The 19,599-nt window shown below is 40.8% G+C and overlaps 1 protein-coding gene across 16 annotated transcripts in view; it reads left to right on the forward strand.

Moving 5' to 3' along the window:
- Positions 1-19,599, forward strand: part of LOC125460790 (ataxin-7-like protein 1) — a 233,447-nt gene that overhangs the window by 133,071 nt on the left and 80,777 nt on the right. For all 16 annotated transcript variants that reach the window (XM_048548709.2, XM_048548710.2, XM_048548712.2 and 13 more), the window contains one exon: positions 17,485-17,707. In XM_048548709.2, coding sequence (XP_048404666.2) covers positions 17,485-17,707 — 223 coding nt within the window. The remainder of the gene's footprint in view (positions 1-17,484; positions 17,708-19,599) is intronic.

A 19,599-nucleotide genomic window follows, 5' to 3' on the forward strand; every position in this document is an offset into this window, starting at 1 on the left:
CTGTGCTGCTGGGCTTCATTTTGGTTCTAATACCTTTCAAAGCAGAAGTATTTAATTTGTACTATTGATGCAAAAATGAAAACTCAGATCATTTCTTTCTACATTTGTATAAGTTTCTCCAGGGTGTTTTGCGATCCTGATGACGAAATAGTTACAGAAGACCAAAGTACCTTGACATTGAATTCACTGGAAAAGAAAAAAAACTAATTGAAGTTTTAAGTTTAAGAAATATTAAAAACTGTTGAAGAAATCAGTGTCCAATGTTGTATTGTCAATTAAACACAAATTATTACCCATCTTTGACAAGTGTCCTTAAGAATTTCAGAACGTTAGGCAATATTATAATCGCTGGGCAAAGAACTTTCAGTTCTGCAGTACCTGATACGAATTCAAGGCATGTTGGCTTGTCTAATATCCATTGTGTAGTAGAGGAAATAAAATAATTACAGTTAATGATTGTCTTTGCAGTTTACATGCTATTGGTAGGTGTTGAGCTTGGCTACATTTGTGATTGCAGGGGTAACAAAGTACACCGTAGCATGAGTATAGGATGTGGGTGTGCTGTAGTTGTAATGGAATGCATGAGAACCCAGCAGAGGTGTTTTGTCAGCTGTTTCTTTGTCTAATTCTTGGATCCTTCAAGTATTATGGCCTGACAATCTTGTATCCTTAACTTCGTTACACTTGATTTGATTTTGATTTAAATGATTTCTTGTCACATATACCTAAGTACAGTGAAAAGCTTTGTTTATGAATAATACAGGCAGATCATAGTAAGCAAGGACATATAGATCAAAAGGGTGAAAAAGATATAGAGGCTATATCTGAGGCCAAGATCAACATTAGCAAGATCAGCATTATTTGAAGTCAGAGAGTCCATTCATCAGTCTAATAACGGCAGGAAAGAAGCTGTTCTTGAACCTGCTGATGCCTGTGCTCAGGCTTCTGTATCTTCTACCTGATGGAAGAGGTTGTTGGAGAGCATTGCTGGGTGCGATGGGTCTTTAATGATGTTGGCAGCCTTTCCGTGGCAACTGGCTGTGTAAATGGAGTCCATAGTTGGAAAGTTGGCTTCCATGATGGTCTGCACTGTGCCCACACGTTCTGTAGTTTCTTACGTTCCCCACTTTCCATCTGTTGGAACCCACTGTGACTTTCAATATTGTACACAAGCAAAGTAGATAGATGTGAGGAGAATATTCAATCTTTGGTTTTTCCAGTGTTGTGGGTATTGATTGGAGAGAAACAGCATAACTTCTCGGCATCCAAGAGGATGCCCCATAAGCTCCCTGATAGCATCTAAAATTAAGTTTAAAGAAATGTATTGCACCATTTTCTAAATTTTCAACAGATGAATTGGAAAAATAATGATAGCCCCTCTTCACCACCTTCACCAGCGGGACCGTCTCCCTGTAAGATCTCATTAGGGCCTAAATGTGATTTAGTAAACTTTTTGGTAAAAATGTATTAAACAGCTTTGCATCACCCTGAGGCCAGAAAGAACGTCAAATAATTTGTCTGTTATTAACTTGGTTCTCATGAGTCTATTTAACTTGCTTTATGAAAGGAAATTTCTTCGGTGTGCCTGCAGCAAAGTAATCAAAGCATGGAAAGCTGTTTGGTCACTATGTCATTTATATTATTAATCAAAGCATGAGTGTTATCTGAGTAAGCAGGATCTGCTGGAGAATCTGAGATAACAAGGTGTCGAGTTGGATGAACACAGCAGGCCAAGAAGCATCAGAGGAGCAGGAAGGCTGATGTTTCAGGCCTAGACAAGAAGGGCCTAGGCCCGAAACATCTGCCTTCGTGCTCCTCTGATGCTGCTTGGCCTGTTGTGTTCATCCAGCTCTACAGACTGTTATCTCAGTGTGGTGAGTTACTAATATTGCACAAGAGAGTGCTACATGTAAAAATATTAGTCAGAGTGGGATTTTTTCAAGTGGTGCTTTGGCTTAATGTCATTATAATCATAAGAGCCACAGGGAACTATTCAAGTGTGCTTGTGATTTTGTAATAATGGTGGGAAGATTTCCTATGATCACGTTCTCCAGCTGAGCAGTAAATCCATTTGTTTGGCATGCTTTTAAAATCTGATATAAATACCAGCATGAGGAACCTCTCACTTTATGCTTTGGGCCTGTATTATGATTGGGTTTTCTTCCGTGCCACCAGCTGTAGAATAAGGTAATTTACTCGTCAAGTAGATTTCAAATTATTTCCTATTGTATCAGAAGGTGCTGGAACTAGTGGTAATCTTGTAGAATGTTTACTCAGTTTCAAGATGTAGGTGCAGACTTGCACAATCAGCTCCACAATGAGGTGATGTAAATTGGGTGTTATAGCAGAGTGCCTCCTACCTCAAATCATGCCTCTTTTTAAGATCATTACTTTTTCTCATTACTTAGCTTTGTTGTTCACTTGTTGCTCTGCTCAAACCTTTGTAATGCTGTAAAATTCAGCAGTTCAGCAATCTATAAATTCCAAATTTGTTTCTCTTGTGGAGGATTCAGGAGACCTCCAGTCGCATTCATGACTTCATTCAGTAATAGCATTCTTTCCTTAGTCAGTGGTTCGATGGTTCATAGTTTCAAAATCAAGACTGACACTGACGTTTTCGGTTCTGCAGCTTATATATTCTGTTTGATTTTCAATTATGAATCTGACATTTATCATAAGTGGACATTTTGATTTCATTCTAATCACTTATTAGTTATCCAAGAAGTTCTAGACCATCTTTACCCTTCAAAGGAATATGGCCTCAATCTGTACCTGAACTTCCTGCAATTGCTCATTCACCATTTTACTTCCTGACCTTGTTTTCCACTTTACAATGCTAGTTCCTTTTCAGTTCATTGTTATTACCCTTCATCCAGGTGATCATCTTCACCTTTGGATTGTTTCGTTACTTTCCACAACTGCTAAGCCTATTTTCTGAATGGTCTTCCACTGTCTGCACTTTATTCTCAGTGTGTTCAATCATAAAAGAAAGACTGAGAGCATTCTCGTTATCCAAAAAAAAATCAGAAATCATGTTTGTAGAAGATGGGAAAGGCAGGATGAACTTCATCTGAGTTTTACAAGCATCCACGAATTCCGCAGGCCAGCAGTTAACAACTAATCTGTGATTATAATTCTGTTTACGCCCATGTGTTGAGTTTAAAGGACAGACCAGCATTAAACACGTATTTCAGCATAGCAATGGAATAGGAGATTTTTATTTGCAAGGCATAACATTTCTGTTGTTATAAAGTCGTGTGCTTGCTGTGAGCGATGCTAAGAGATTAAGTGAAGGTAACTTGAGTTCAAAATTAATATTCTCTGATGGGTTTATTTTTTAACTCGGAGTGTCAGTGATTTCAGTCGAGCAGATCCAGGAGCTTAAAGACTAAGCATTGAAATTTTTTTCTTTCATCGTATGCCTTATACAGTAAATGGGGAAATTCCATCTCTGGGTTGTGTTAGCAACAGAACGGCAATAGCTTGTTCCTTAAAATAGTAAAACACCCCACGGCGTTTTCCAAGGAATGTAATCTGAGAAAGTTTGATAGTGAGCCAAAACGAAGGGCTTGAGGGCAGGTGATTGGTAACTTCACAGGTTTTAAGAAAAATCTTAACAGTTGAGAAATAGGTCAAAATGTTTGATGACGGGATTCCAAACATTGTGACCTAAAGGTGAGGGATGTGAGACATAACGCCAGTACTTGGGTATGGAGCAAGCAAAGGATTGAACAGAGACAATAATCACTTGAGCGCCTCTGATTATTATAAGGCCAGATGAATTTGAGGATGGGAAGGGGCAGAGCCATGTAGTCAATTTGAAAATCTGGACCAGAATTTAAGTTTTAAAAATTTGTTTACAGGATGTAAATGATGCTGACTAGACTGGCATTTTATTGTCTGACCCTAATTGTCAATTAAAAAAACTGATAATCCTCAACATTAGTTTCCAGCCTTATCTTCATAATCCTTAATTATTAAAGATCTGTCTTTCAACCTTGAATATGCTTAGTGATACAGGCTCGACAGCCCTCTGCATTGAAGAATTATACAGATTCATTACTGTCTGAGAGGAGAAATTAGTTCTCAGCTATCTCTTAAGTGGATGATCCCTTATTCTGAGAATATAACTTCTGGTCCTTGACTGTCATACAAGAGGAAACAGCATTTTCTATGACAATATCTCATGCTCCCAAAATAATCTTGTGCTTCAGTAAGTCTCCTCTCATTCCTCTAAACTACAATGAGCATAGGCCCAGACTACTCGACCCCTCCTCATAAGATACCCTCTTCATACCTGGAATCAACATAGTGAACCTTCTCTGGACTGCCTTGAGTGCCTGTATATCTTTCCTTAGATATGGGGACCATACTGCTCACAGTATTCTAGGTATGATGTGATTAATGCGCATTGATAACATTGCCTTATTGATCACTTCTGCCCATGGAATATAGGTAAATAGTGCTGTTTGGAAGAGAGTTCCAGGATTTTGACCCAGTAACATTTGAAGAAATCATGATATTTTTCCATGTTCGGATGGTGTGTCACATTATGGAGAGCCTGCAGATGGCGACACGCCCATGCATCTGCTTGGGATTGCTTGATCCTCTTCTATGGGATTGAGGTTGCAGGTTCAGAGGTTGCTATCTGAGGAGCTTGGGTGAGTTAGGGAGTGGATGCTTGTGGATGTAGCACTAACCAAGCGGGCTGATTTGTCCTGGATGGTGTAAAGTTTCTTAACGTTTTTGGAGCTGCATCCATCCGAGTCAAGAGTATTCCATCACAGTCCTGATTTGTGCCTCGTTGAAGGTGGACAGACGTTGAGAAGACAGGAAATAGATTATTCACTACACAACTTCCAATCTCTGACCTGCTCTTTTTATCACTGTCACTCACAACTCCCCCCTGAAGTTCAACTCTTGTGATTATGTTTGACCTATGACTGTTAAGATGTCAAGAGATGCTCTTGTACATTATTGCTGAGCAAGAACCTCTTGATAGCATGTCCATCACGTCGATGACGGTAAAAAGTGAACTTGCAGGGTGGCAACTGACAGGATTGGATTCGTCCTATATTTTGTGGACCACCTTTGAAGAGCAGGTGTGCATGCTGGAATGGATAGAGATAGAGGAAGCTGATGTGCTGAAAATTTTGTCAAACATTAAGATTGACAAGTCGCCAGGCCTGGACCAGATTTGTCCTCGGCTGCTTTGGGAAGCGAGAAATGCAATTGCTTCGCCACTTGCGAAGATCTTTGCATCCTCGCTCTCCACTGGAGTCGTACCTGAGGACTGGAGAGAGGCAAATGTAATTCCTCTCTTCAAGAAAGGAAATAGGGAAATCCCCGGCAATTACAGACCAGTAAGTCTCACGTCTGTCGTCTGCAAGGTGTTAGAAAGGATTCTGAGGGATAGGATTTATGACCATCTGGAAGAGCATGGCTTGATCAACTACAGTCAACACGGCTTTGAGGGGGGTAGGTTATGCCTCACAAACCTTATCGAGTTTTTTGAGGATGTGACTAGAAAAGTTGATGAGGGTCGAGCTGTGTACGTGGTGTATATGGACCTCAGTAAGGCATTTGATAAGGTTCCCCGTGGTAGGCTCATTCAGAAGGTCAGGAGGAATGGGATACAGGGGAACTTAGCTGCTTGGATACAGAATTGGCTGGCCAACAGAAGACAGCGAGTGGTAGTAGAAGGAAAATATTCTGCCTGGAAGTCAGTGGTCAGTGGTGAGTGGTGTTCCACAGGGCTCTGTCCTTGGGTCTCTACTGTTTGTAATTTTTATTAATGACTTGGATGAGGGGATTGAAGGATGGGTCAGCAAGTTTGCAGACGACACAAAGGTCGGAGGTGTCGTTGACAGTATAGAGGGCTGTTGTAGGCTGCAGTGGGACATTGACAGGATGCAGAGATGGGCTGAGAGGTGGCAGATGGAGTTCAACCTGGATAAATGCGAGGTGATGCATTTTGGAAGGTCGAATTTGAAAGCTGAGTACAGGATTAAGGATAGGATTCTTGGCAGTGTGGAGGAACAGAGGGATCTTGGTGTGCAGATACATAGATCCCTTAAAATGGCCACCCAAGTGGACAGGGTTGTTAAGAAAGCATATGGCGTTTTGGCTTTCATTAACAGGGGGATTGAGTTTAAGAGTCGTGAGATCTTGTTGCAGCTCTATAAAACTTTGGTTAGGCTGCACTTGGAATACTGCGTCCAGTTCTGGTCGCCGTATTATAGGTAAGATGTGGATGCTTTGGAGAGGGTTCAGAGGAGGTTTACCAGGATGCTGCCTGGACTGGAGGGCTTATCTTATGAAGAGAGGTTGACTGAGCTCGGTCTCTTTTCATTGGAGAAAAGGAGGAGGAGAGGGGACCTAATTGAGGTATACAAGGTAATGAGAGGCATAGATAGAGTTGATAGCCAGAGACTATTTCCCAGGGCAGAAATGGCTAACACGAGGGGTCATAGTTTTAAGCTGGTTGGAGGAAAGTATAGAGGGGATGTCAGAGGCGAGTTCTTTACACAGAGAGTTGTGAGAGCATGGAATGCGTTGCCAGCAGCAGTTGTGGAAGCAAGGTCATTGGGATCATTTAAGAGACTGCTGGACGTGCATATGGTCACAGAAATTTGAGGGTGCATACATGAGGATCAATGGTCGGCACAACATTGTGGGCTGAAGGGCCTGTTCTGTGCTGTACTGTTCTATGTTCTATGTTCTATATGTATCAGGGCAATTTGCCACGTTTGGGGTAGATAGAAGCATTGGTCGGCTGAGAAACAGTTGATGTCAGAACATGTGTTAGATGAATGGGGAGGACGCATCATTTCGGTATTAGTTATCTCTTTTATACAGCAAGCTGCAATTATACAGCAGTCATTATCTTTAAAGAAATATCTCAGGACAACAAATAGAGAATTGATACCTGAGGGCTGAATTACTGCAGGTAGTTCACTGTTCACAATTAACCATGTAAGATCACGAGGAGGTGCCATGAAGTTGCCATTGAACTTTCCGAAATAAAGACAAAATTACGTATTCTATGCATTTCTCTTAGTATGAGACAGTTTTCCTCTTGCTGATGACAAGAAAGGAGGCAAAGCATTGTTTTTCAAAGACAGTATCGTGCCGCGTAAAGCACAATATTTTTTTCTACTGATGAGATGATATTCAGCCCTTCCTTTAAGGTCACAGACTTAATTAAATGGGACCTTGCACCATTTAGGACTTGATGTTTATGAGGAACTGTGTAGAATAGAAAAGACGTCTAAATTATAGGCTAAAATAGAAAGCATCCAGTATTTTTAAAAAAACTGACTTTTCTTAAGACTTTAGCAAAGAGTATTATCTGGGGTAAGATTCAGAACTGAAATGTCAGATAAAGCACTAAGTAACACTGCTGATGATGACTTGGAGGAAATGCTACTTCCTGCTGTGTAACATAGTAATAGATGTATTTTTTATATCGACTTAGTGATGAGGTTAATGACAGTAAAGCAACTTCAGATGAGGAGCAAATACAGGGTTAAATACCAATGCCAGTCTCTAAAAGTTCTTGTCCAAATCATGCCATTCCACTGTTAGCTTTGTGAAAATGACATTGTGCTGTCTGATCCCGATTGACAGAATGGGAAGTTGCTGCATTTTCACAGTAAATTTGAAGATGGTTAATTTTCAGAAATACAAGTGTGAGTGCTTTATATGTATGGTGTTAATTACTGTTAATCAACCTCAGCACTTCTTTACATCTCTTAATGCCTTTCAATAAATTTCAGGTTATATAAGATTACGTTGGGGCAAGTAACTGGTAGATGAAAGGCAGATAATGAACACCATTGGAAGTTTGGGAGCTTGGCTCCTGAGATGAAGTTGTCAATGGTAGACTGACTAAATTGGACCTAGACTTGCTGAAATTTAGAAATGATCTCATTTAAGCATACAGGATACAGCAAGGGTTTGGAAAGGTAAATGTTGTGATGTTGTTTGCCTTGACAGGGGATCTCAATAAGGGTCAATTATTTAGGACTGAAATGAGAATACATTTCTTTCTGCATACATTGTTGCATTATCTTTGGAATTTTACTCAGAGGGTTGTGAAAGCTTTATAACTGAATGTATTCGAGGTTGATACAGAAAAAAATTAAGGCCCGAAACCGAAGAGCTGCTTTATACAGAGTAGAAAATTGAGAGTCATCTAATATGATGGGTACATTAGAAATATAGTATGACCTGGGAAGATCAATCTAGGTTCTCGATTCTGGATCTAAGTGATAGGAGAAGTTTGGATACTTTAAGTCCCGGTTCGAACGAGGAGTGAGTGGAAATTAGATATTGAGATGCAAGCACAATAATTAGGAGATTATAGGGTTGTAAGTACTGAGAAAAGTGCAAGCAAAGTTACAGGTTCAGAGAACAGTGGGAAGGCGGTTGCAGGATTTAGGAACAGTATGTGCAAGTGTATAATGTTTCAGAATCATGTGGGGGCAAGTTGGGTTGGGAGTTTAGGAATGCTGAGATGGAGGTTATGGAGTTTTGGAACAGTGGAAGTTAGGATTTACTTTCATTTTTGGAGTGTGTATGTTGTTGGCAAGCCTGTCACCGATCCCTGATTACTTTTGAAAAGGAGGTGCTGAGCCATACCCACAGTGCTTGTAAGGTGAACAGTCAGATTTTGATATCGTGACAGTCACGGAACAATGATTCCAAGTCAAGACGGGAACTTGCGCTGTTAGTTTTCCCATCCATCTGCTACCCTTGTCCTTTTTGCTGACAGAGTACATGAGTTTGGAAGATGCTGTAAAAGGATCTTCTTGAGTTTCTGCAGGTCATCTTGTATATAGTGCACACTGGTGCAACTGTGTCATGGTGCTAAAGGCAATGAGTGTTCAAGTAGGTATGTCGGATGCTAATCATATGGGATGCGTTGTCCTACTTAGTGGACCTTCTTGAGTGTTGTTGGAGCTTCACTGAACCAGACAGATAGTATTCTATTTCTGAACTATGCAGCGTGATTCATGGACAGGCATTGGTGAGTTGGAACATAGATTAATTCCAGAAGAATTCCTCATCTCTGTTTTGACCTGCTACTGTAGCTACAGTGTTTAAATACAGAGCTTAGGGCACCACTGTAGCTGAGTGTTTAGCACTGCTGCCTCTCAGTGCCAAGGACTTGGGTTCGATATCGTGCTTGGGTGCCTTTCTATGTGGAGTTTGATTGTTCTCATGTGTCCGTGTGGGTTTTGTTGCGGTACTCCGGTATCCTCCCACAGGCCGAAGATGCGCAGGTTAGGTCAATTGGCCATGTTAATTTGGCCAGAAATGCCCAGGTATGTGTAAGTTAGATGGATTAGCCATGGGTAATGTAGCGTTACAGGGATAAGGTAAGGAGGTGGATCTGGGTGGGATGCTGTTGGAGGGTTAGCACAGATTTGATAGTCTGAGTGGCCTACTTTTACACTGTAAGGATTCCATAATTGTATGGCTGGTTCAGTTCAGTTCAGTGATGTTGATGGGCTTTTCAGCAAAAGTAATCTTGTTGAACATCAAGGGTAGTTGGTTGTATTCCGTTTTGTTAAGATGATCATTGCCTGGCACTTGTTATTTGCATTTACGGGTCTAAACCTGAATGTTGCTCAGAGATTGCGTCATGCTTCGGTATCTGAGGGCATTGCCAATGTTACTGGAGACTGCAGCCATCAAGTATTGCTACTTCTGGCTTCATGGAAAGGGGCAGGCTATTGGAGCAATTGAAGTTAGAAGAGGAAGAATGAAGGTTTGCAGCTTAAATTTTCCTTCAACAATTTGCATAACTGTAGTACCCGATTCCACTTTGGGGAGGAGGTGGCAAAATCATGTGTCTGATTTACTGGCCTCGGTTAATGCTCTGGGAATATAATCCTTGGCAGTTGGTGAAATTTAAATAGAATTAATAAATGTGGAATTTAAAAAGCTAATCCAGTGATGAATGGGCAACATCTCTCCCCATATTGAATACTAAAGCTGTTTTCAAATGGAAGTCTGCTCTTCTTATCTGGTCTGTCCTAGATGTGATTCCACAACAATGTAGTTGACTCTTAGCTGCCCTCTAAAATGGTCAAACAAACCACCCTGTTGTATCAAAACACGATGAATTGTATGAAGCTGGGAGGTGGTGAGGTAGTGGGAATGTTAAGGGACTAGTAATTTATAACCCAAGGCTAATGTTAGGGGACTTGCGTTCACATCCCACCTTGGCAGTCAGTGAAATTTGAATTAATTAAAATCTGGAACAAAAAGCTAGCTTTCAGGTCACCATGTTACAATTGTCAATTGTTGTTTAAAAAGCAGCTAATTCACTGACATACTCTAGGAAAGGAAATCTGCTATCCAAAAATGGTCTGGCCTGCTCATGGCTCCAAACTGATAGCACAGTGGCTGACTTAAAACTGCTCTCTAGGTAATTAAATATGGGCAATAAATACTGACATAATGATGTCCACATCCCATGAATGAAGAATAAAAAGCAATGAAACCAAACCACTTCACATTAATGCATCAAAAACTACAATAGCAGCTCCACCCCGTCAACCCTGCAGTGTCCTCCATACTAACGTCTAGGACTTCTGCCAAAAATGGGAGTCTTGTTCCACAGACTAGTCAAGCAACAACTTGAAATTGTCTGTAAGATATAGTTCAGTTATGTGTGACTATGTTCCAGACACTACCATCATCCTCCCTGGCAATGTGCTGACCCAACCGCAAGATGGATGCAGCAGAGATGGTGGCCATGTGGTCAACTGTAAAGAGGGATTTGGTTTGCAATGTGTCAGCATTGACTCTGGACCCCATGATGTGACTGTACCCAAACCATGTACCCTGTTCCAGAACCAATACACTCCTTCTGATTGTACCTGTACCTTCTGATATTTCTCTCCAACTGACCTCAAATCCTGTACGCCCCCTGCTGCCTGCACCAACCCCCTACCCTCCACCATCACCATTGTTCCCAAACCCTGTACCCACTGATACAAATCCCATTTGTTCTGTACAACTGCAGCCAACTCTGCATCCACTCTCTACTGTTCCTGAACTCCCTACCCTCTCTCTGACTGTAGCCGAATCCTGTGTCATCCTTTATGTTGAAACTAAGTCTTATTTCCTGTCTCCAAATGTGCCCAAGCCTTGAACCCACTTCCCACTGTTCCTGTGACCTGCTCCGAAACTTGGCTGATGAGAATCTTGGGAAGCTTAATAAAAACTGAAAGAACTGAAGATGCAGGAACAAAAACAAAGTTGCTGGAAAAGCTCAGCAGGTCTGGCAGCATCTGTGAAGGAAGAAACAGAGTTAACAAACATTTCGGGTCTGGTGTCCCTTCCTCAGAACTGATGGTAGCTGGGAAAATGTCAGTTTATATGCTGGTGAGCTTGGGTAGCTTGTTTGCTAACAGTTAAAGGGAAACTCAGCTTGTTCTCCTGGGAACAGCCTGAAAGATGTTCCCAGATATAAATAGGGACAGAAACTGCTCCGCTGACTTTAGGTAAACTTTTACCATCCAAACATCACGGGGAGGTGTTAGGAATGTCAGGATTTAGAACCCATTATGCTTTATATTGTTCATGTAATTTCAAGAGTTGGTAATGCGAGGGAGACTTTAACTGAGTGAGATGTCAGCTAAGTGAGTATATCTTTGAATTTGTTTCAAAGTGGACATTTGATCCATAGGGAAGAAGAGGTATGTTGTTGTGTACGATAAATTGCAATAAGTGTGCTGAGTGGGAAATTCAATGAAGTGTGGAGAGGAGGTGTAATTTCTAATCAATTTTTTCCAACCACCACCATTTGATTTCCAGTTTTACGTAACAGAAGGAGCATTATTAGAAACCGTCAGTTTTATCAGTGCTGCAAGTATTGAACTGTTTCATTAGTGTTACGAATTCTACTGATATGTGAAAATATTCTGGGAGATGTTGGCTGTATTGATTATAAATTAGTTAACAATTGCCAGTTAATTAACACACATTAGAAAGAGAAGGTGATGTGCTGCAGTTGCAAAATATAGGTGCTTCTGTATGCTGGAGTGATCCAGCACCTGCGCATCTGCAGGAAGTACTTGCAGTTGCAGGATCTTTGGTTCAGAGTTATTGACCAGGAGGCCAACCTGCAGGCACTGTCGCATGTCAGGGGGGGGTGCAGTTACCTAGTCACTTTGTTTCAAGATGTGCTCTCTATCCTTAGGACAGGGTCTTCTGATTTGGTTAGTGGTCAGAGACAGGAGGATGTCACTGCAAATGAAGCAGTCATGATGGGGACCTAGAGAACAGGAGCGCAAAAAACTAAGCCTTTGTAAATTTGAGGTGTTCTCAACTTATTTGGATGAGAGTGAGAGCTGCAGGGTGAATAAGCTAACTGGCCATTGTAGCAGGAAGTCATTTAAGAGGGGGCAATAGAAGGAATATAAGAGAGAGTTTAATGAGGGAATTCTCTGCAGCAAAGAGCACGGGTCCTGATGGCTATTTCAGGGTTTGGGCCATTTGCGAAAGGCAGGAAAGAGCTTGCAGCAGGAAGTAGGATTCTCCTGGATATGGTTAACATTGGTACAGCAATATAGGTACACGAGCAAAGAGGTTCTGTTGAGGCAGTATGAGAAGATAAGTACTAAATCGAAGGGGTCAAACAGAACCTCAAATCAAAATACCGTAAACCGTATGCAGTCTGAAAAACATCCATCTTCTAGCTTGGCTAACTCAGCTTTCATGCCCACATAGTTGCCTTTTATATTTGAAATACTAGTCTTAGACACACTCTTCTCCCTTTCAAACTGGATATAAAATTCATTGTTATGATCGCTGTTACCAGAGATCCCTTTATTGGGATCATTAATTAATTCTGTCACGTTGTACAATGCCACGTTCGCATAGCCTGATTTCTGATCTGTTCGCGAATATGCTGTTTGAAGAAACTATCCCACAAGCATTTTAGGAGCTTCTCACCAAGGTTATCTGATCTGATTTTTCCACTTTATATGCAAGTTAAAATCAGCCATATTTAAGCTGTCTACTTATCGCAAGAAATAGAGGGTGCCTTTGTCCTGTCTTGCATTACTGTTCAGGATGCCTTTGGATCACAGTACCAGCACACAATCAAGAAGGCTAATGGGGTGCTAAGTTTCATTACAAGAAAAATTGAATGCAAAAGTTAGGATGTTAATGCTTCAGTTATACCCTGCATTGGTAAGAGCACCTCATGAACACTGTGCAGTTGTAGCCTTTTTTTAGAAAGGATATAAATGTGTTGGAGGCAGTTCAGAGGAAGTTTACTGGATTGGTACCTTGAATCGGTGGCTTGTCTTATGAGGAAAGATTGGGCAGGCTAAGCAATTTCAACTGGAGTGAGAAGTGTCTAGAGTGAAGTGTACAAGATTCTGAATGGTCTCAACAGGTGGTCATGGAAAAACTGTTTCCTCTTACAGATGAGTCCAGAACTAGGGAATACAGTTTTAACTGTAGAGATCAACCTTTTAGGATAGAGGTGAGAAGAAAATCTTTCCTTGGGGATTCTGCAACTTTTTGGAGCTTTCTGCTTTAGAAAATGATGGAGGTGGGGTCATTAAATATTTTTAAGAAAGAGACAGATTCTTGTTAGATGGGGGATCCAAAGGTTATAGTGAATGAATGGGATTATGGAATTCAGGGCACAATGAGATCAGCCACGATCTTATTGAAAGGTGGAATAGACTTGAAATATCAAATATCCTACTTCTGCTCCTAATTGGTGTGTTTGTATGTAGGGTAGAATGGAATTGAGGGTCTAATAGACAGTTGATTACCATTTCTGTCTGGATACAGGGCCCATGAAGTAGAACAGTGGCTGGAGATTTTCAGTTATTTTACTACTAAAATTGGGGAAACATTCCCTATTTTGTAAGTTGGCCCCTAAATAGTGTTCCGTTAATGTTGCTTTTATTTGTCTGTTGCAATAAAAATCTTAAAACGTAACATTATGCACAAGTCTTCTAGTCTGATATCCTTTATAAAAGTTATTGGTCTGTACAGGGATTGTAACACTTGATCATATCCTCCATTGTATTGCGTGGCTATGCTGCTATACTAAATATGATAAATTCAGAGCAGACCTAGAATCTCTAAACTGAGCATAAGATGCTGCGGACCATCAGGAGTAGCACCAGAATGGTATTGAAACCCCAATCCGTAACCTGATGGCCCAGGATATTCTTCATTCGCCATTACCACTGAGCCAGAGGATTAATCCTAGTACAATGAAGAGTTCAGAAGTGCAAGCCAACAGCATCAATGGCACCTAAAAATGAGGTGCCACCTGATGAACCTACAACATAACTGCATCATGTGGAAAAAGCTAAAGCAGTGTAGAGCCAAGTGATCCCACAACTGATTTGATGTAAAGTTTTACAAGTGACTATCAAATCATGAATGGACAAATAAATAACTGATAATGATGAGCCTTGATGATGGGGAAACCCATCACATCATTACAAAAGACAAGACTGATATACTTGCACTAATCTTCAGTCACAAGTATCAGAATGGTTCGTCATGGCCTCCTCCTGAGACTAATTCGGAGTATCACATATGTCAGTCTTCAATGTGATTCAATCATTTGGTGCAAGGAAGTGGATGAAGGCACTGTGTACAGTAAAGACTCTGAGCCCTGATAACATGCCATCAATAGTACTGAAGACTGAAGTGCTCCAGAACTAACTGTGTGCCTAGCAAAACAGTTGCATGGTTACAACGTTGCGTCAACCTGACACTGTGGCAAAATGCACAGATACAACCTGTCCTCCAAAAGCAGGACAAATCCTATACAGTTCATTACCGCTTGAAACGTCAACTCACTAACATTAGTAAATTTATGAAAGCTGTAGTTTACGGAGCTATCAAGTGACACTTACAAAGTAAAAACCTCCTCATGATGGAAAGTTTGTTGCACCAGGGTCATACGGCTCCTGAACTCATTTCAACATTGTCAAAAAAATTGAATTCCATAGGTGAGATGTGAAATACCAAGGTGGCATTTGACCAAGCATAGCATTAAGTTGCCATGACAAAACTGAACTCAATGTGAATTGCTGATGGGAAAAGCTGTCCCCTTGTTGAATTCTTACCCAGCACAAAAGAAGATGATTTGACCTCTGACAGCCCAATCATCTCAACGCTGGTAAATCACTGCAGGAGTTTCTCAAGGTAGTGCTAAAGGCAAATCCATCTGCTTCATCAGTGGCCTTCCGTCAATTATAATATCAGAGATTGGGATGTTCTCTAATAATTGCACAATATTCAATACCATTTGCTCCACTTTAGCTGCTGATGTATTCCATGATCATATGCAGCAATTGCATGTTTAGTGGCAAATAACATTCACACCAGACCCCACAGTGATTGTTTTTGATAGGTGGGGTCCTGCATTGTCATTCACCTGGCATTACTGTCACTAAATCCGCCTCTATCAAGATAAATACGGTGACTACACACGTGGGTCAGAGGCTGGGAATTCTGAGACAAGTAACTGACCCTGTGACTCCTCAAAACTTGTCCAAATCTAAAACACACAAGTCAGAACTGTAATGGGATACCCTTTCACCTGGATGAGTATGGTTCCAGCAACACCCGAGAAACATATGCTGGCCTGTGGTCTGCACCTTGCATAAACTTGGGCTCGTTCAACATTTTCCTGCCTGTATCTTAAATTTGTACTAATTCCAGTTCATCTATCACTCCTTTGCTTGCTGACCTATACTGCATCCCAGTCCACCGATGAGTAGATTTTAAAATCCTCATAAGGGGCAGCACAGTAGCTCAGTGGTTAACACTGCTGCCTCACAGCACCAGGGGCCTGGGTTTGATTCCAGCCTCGGGTGACTGTCTGTGGAGTTTGCACATTCTCCTCCTGTCGGTGTGGGTTTCCTCCAGGTGCTCTGGTTTCCTCCCACAGTCAAAAGATGTGCAGGCTAGGTGGATTGGCTGTACTAAATTGCCCATCAGAGATGTGTAGATTGGGTGGGTTATAGGGGGATGGGTCTGGGTGGGATGCCATGAGGGTCGATGTGGACTTGTTGGGTTGAAAGGCCTGTTTCCATCCTGTCAGGATTCTAAGAACTTGTTTTCGGCACCTTCCATGGCCTCACCGCTGCCTATCTTCGTGACTTTTATTTTCTTTCACTAATGTGGCTGTGACTGGGAAGGTCAGCGTTTATTGTCTATCCTTAATTGTCCTTAAGAGTGTGGTAGTGAGCCACTCTTGAACTGCCGCAGTCAGCAGAGCTATTCGGTAGTTCCAGGATATTATCAGTTAACATTTGAAAGAACCATGATACAGTTTCAGCTCAGAATGGTTTGTGGCTTGGAGAAAAACTTGGACGTGGTAGAGTTCCCATGGCCGGAAGTCAAATGCGCATCCGCTGGTAAAGCTTGTGGGTTTGAAGTGCTCTGGAAGAAGCCTTAGTAAGGTGTTGTAGTGCATCTTCTAGATGGCATACACTGCTGCCACTGTGCTGCAACCATCCAGTCACGTAGGGAATATACTGTTCTGACTTATGTCTTGTAAATAGTGAGCATGCATTAGGGAGATGAGAGGTCACGGAATTCCGAGCCTCTGACCTGCTTTTGTAGCCACAGTATTTGTGGTAAGATCAGTTCAGTTTCTGGCCTATGGGGGGATTCAGCTTTGGTCATGCTACCAAATGCCTTGATTCCCTCTTGTTGGTGATTGTTGTTGCCAGACACTTGTGTGGCACGAGTGTTGCTTATCAGTTATTGCCCAGGCTTGAATGTTGTCCTGATCTGGCTCCACATAGATGGGGACTGCATCTAAAGAGAAACAAATGCTTCTTAACATTGTGTAATTATTAGCAGAGCTCCTTTGCCTCCTCTATCCCTATAAGCCTTTCCACTCTTTTGCAATCTTCTATTTCAAGCAAATTAGCAACTTTAATTGCTCTATTATTGATTGCTGAGTTTTTGATTGCCTGGCTTCTTCATCTCTGGAATTCTTTCTATAAGCCTGTCAACTTGTCTTTCTGGTCTTTAAGGTGCTGCTTAAAACAAGCTTTTTTAATTAAGTTTTTAGTCATCTGTCCTGATATCTCCTTAAATGGCTTGGTATCATTTACTAGCATTAATATCATTCTTGTAAATGCTTTGGGATGCAAGTTTTTTTTATCTGTTAATCTGCTCACTCAATTTGCTGTGTTGAACTCTGAGACAGTATGGTGCATCTTATCAGTTCATGCTGAGTATGGTTCATCAACTAGCTGATGCTGTAGAAAGATAGATCTACTCATATTACCTGTATCTTAATTAAAATTGTGTATGATAAATTTGTGATTTCAGCATTTGTCTTAATTGATCAGTTTTTTGCTTGTTATTCAAGTCAAATTTTGTTTTAACTCATGGTTCAATGAAAATATTTCTGCCATTGCATCATGCAATTTACCAACTAAACACTGCTCTCCCCTTTGCTTTCAGAAAGGAGACATGGTTCTTCATGTAAGGCAACCCCCTCACCAGCTTCTTCAACCTCCAATTCCACAACATCACCTGTCTCAATGAAATCCAAAGCCTGCAGTAGCCATATGCTAGTTGGTAGCAACTCCAAGCCATTCAAGTCACCAAAAGACAATCTCCATGCCTCCAATAATAGGCAGCCCCAGACAGTCTTTCCTTCCAAAGTAACAAGAGAAAAACCATGGTGGGTATCTTCAGACTGTTCAGTTATATGAAACAGGATGGTTTTTCTGGTCATTGGTATGAAAACCACTTCAATAACATATCTCAATTTTATTCACTAAGGTATCAATTATTTATTTTTGGGCAACTGTTGCAAAGATTTCATGATGTCTTGTCTAATCAGTGTCAGTAATGAGATTTTGCATGAGGTGTGAACAGGTGCAGTTGAATCATCTGTTGTGAGTCATAAGTATTACTTGATTTTTAAAAATGCTTTGTGAGTAGCTGTTCTTAAACTAAACAAGCCACATTTGGCCACTTTTGAAGTTACTACACTGAGAGGAGTCCTTCAGGATGCTTTCTTTTGCATGAGGAAGGTTAGTTTGTTTTTCAGCGTTGTCACCGTAGCACAATCTGCCTTGCATTGCAAATTTGGAAGGATGTAAATAGATAGGAATATCTGCTGAGGAAGTCTTCACTTGTCACAACTAAATTTCCAATTTTCTCTTGTTTAATTTGTTTCCTAAATGTAAATGGATTTGTGTTTGAAATGTTCATTAAAGTAACAAAAGCAATTTTCCAGTGTATTCATAATGACAGATTTTGTTTTGTTGTAATCATTTTATTTTTGTTGTTGTACCTTTCTCCCACTCACTTTTTCACTGTTTGGAGCTACCTCAACATGGTTCCTTACCACCAGCTGCCCACCAGTTTCCTACCTAAATAAACATGCTTCATGACTAATACTAGGTAGGGGGTGTTGGGGCAAACTGTTTATGACAAATATTACCAAAATGATACACATGCAGTTACAGAGGAATCCCTGCATTGCAACCAGCCGTGGGAATCAGCTAATTTTAGACTTCATAACCTATGGGGCCAAGTAGAGTGTCTTCATCACCAGCCCGTCTAATACGAACAAACACCACACAGACAGAATCTTTCTGGGTTTAAGGTGGAATTGTAACTCTTTTTGTTTCCACTTGCACTTAAATCAAATATACCAGTTGAAAATGACCTATTTTAACTGATGAAGCAAAGTGTTTTGCCTTGACATATTTGTTTTAAGTGTTCTTTTTCCAATCTGCATCATCACACTATTCTTGTGAACATCTCATCACTATCTATGGTACAGATTTCAAGTTAGGTCAAGATACTTTGACAGGAGGCTAACTGTGATTATCTGTCAGCTAACAGTAAATGCCCGGTCACCCAATCTTGTTATTGGTTTAGAGGTGTCAGTGTTTACCACCAATGCTGTTAAGATCCTTTTGCAAGTTCTGTGACACACTGAATGTAGCTGTGGGGGTGAGGTGAGTATACCAGATTTGTAATGCAATTTGCATTGCAGTATCTTATGAATTGTCATGGTTTATTTTGAGAATACTTTCTTTTAAGATAATAGTTATGTTTATACGAGGGTGATGATATGGTGGGTACCACAGAGATGGTTTATAAATTTGGAACATGGGAACAGAAATAGTCCATTCAGCTTATTGAAGACCTGTGCTCTGTTCAGTTAGATCATGATGAATCTGTGCCTTACCACCTGTTGAAGCATTTTGGTTCTATAACTTTTATTGCCTAATCAGTTTCAGTTTGGACATCTTCAGCTGATTACACTTGAGTAGCTTTTAAGTGAAAAGAGTTCTATGCATTTATTACCCTCAAAATGAATTGGTATTTCCCAGTGTTGCTCCTGAGCAGCCTAATTCAATGTTGAAGATTATTCCTGCCCGTTACTCTGGACACTGTCACTGTAGAAAATTTGTTTTTATTATGCTATCAAATCCCTTAATCATCATTAAATACCTCAATTGTGCCACTTCTTCCTCATCTAGCTTCAAAAAAATACAGTTGTGAGATGTTAGCCATTAACAAATAGTTTCAAATGATGTGAACTGGGATGTTGCA

The sequence above is a fragment of the Stegostoma tigrinum genome, chromosome 18 (assembly GCF_030684315.1).
Source record: "Stegostoma tigrinum isolate sSteTig4 chromosome 18, sSteTig4.hap1, whole genome shotgun sequence".
Lineage (NCBI taxonomy): Eukaryota > Metazoa > Chordata > Chondrichthyes > Orectolobiformes > Stegostomatidae > Stegostoma > Stegostoma tigrinum.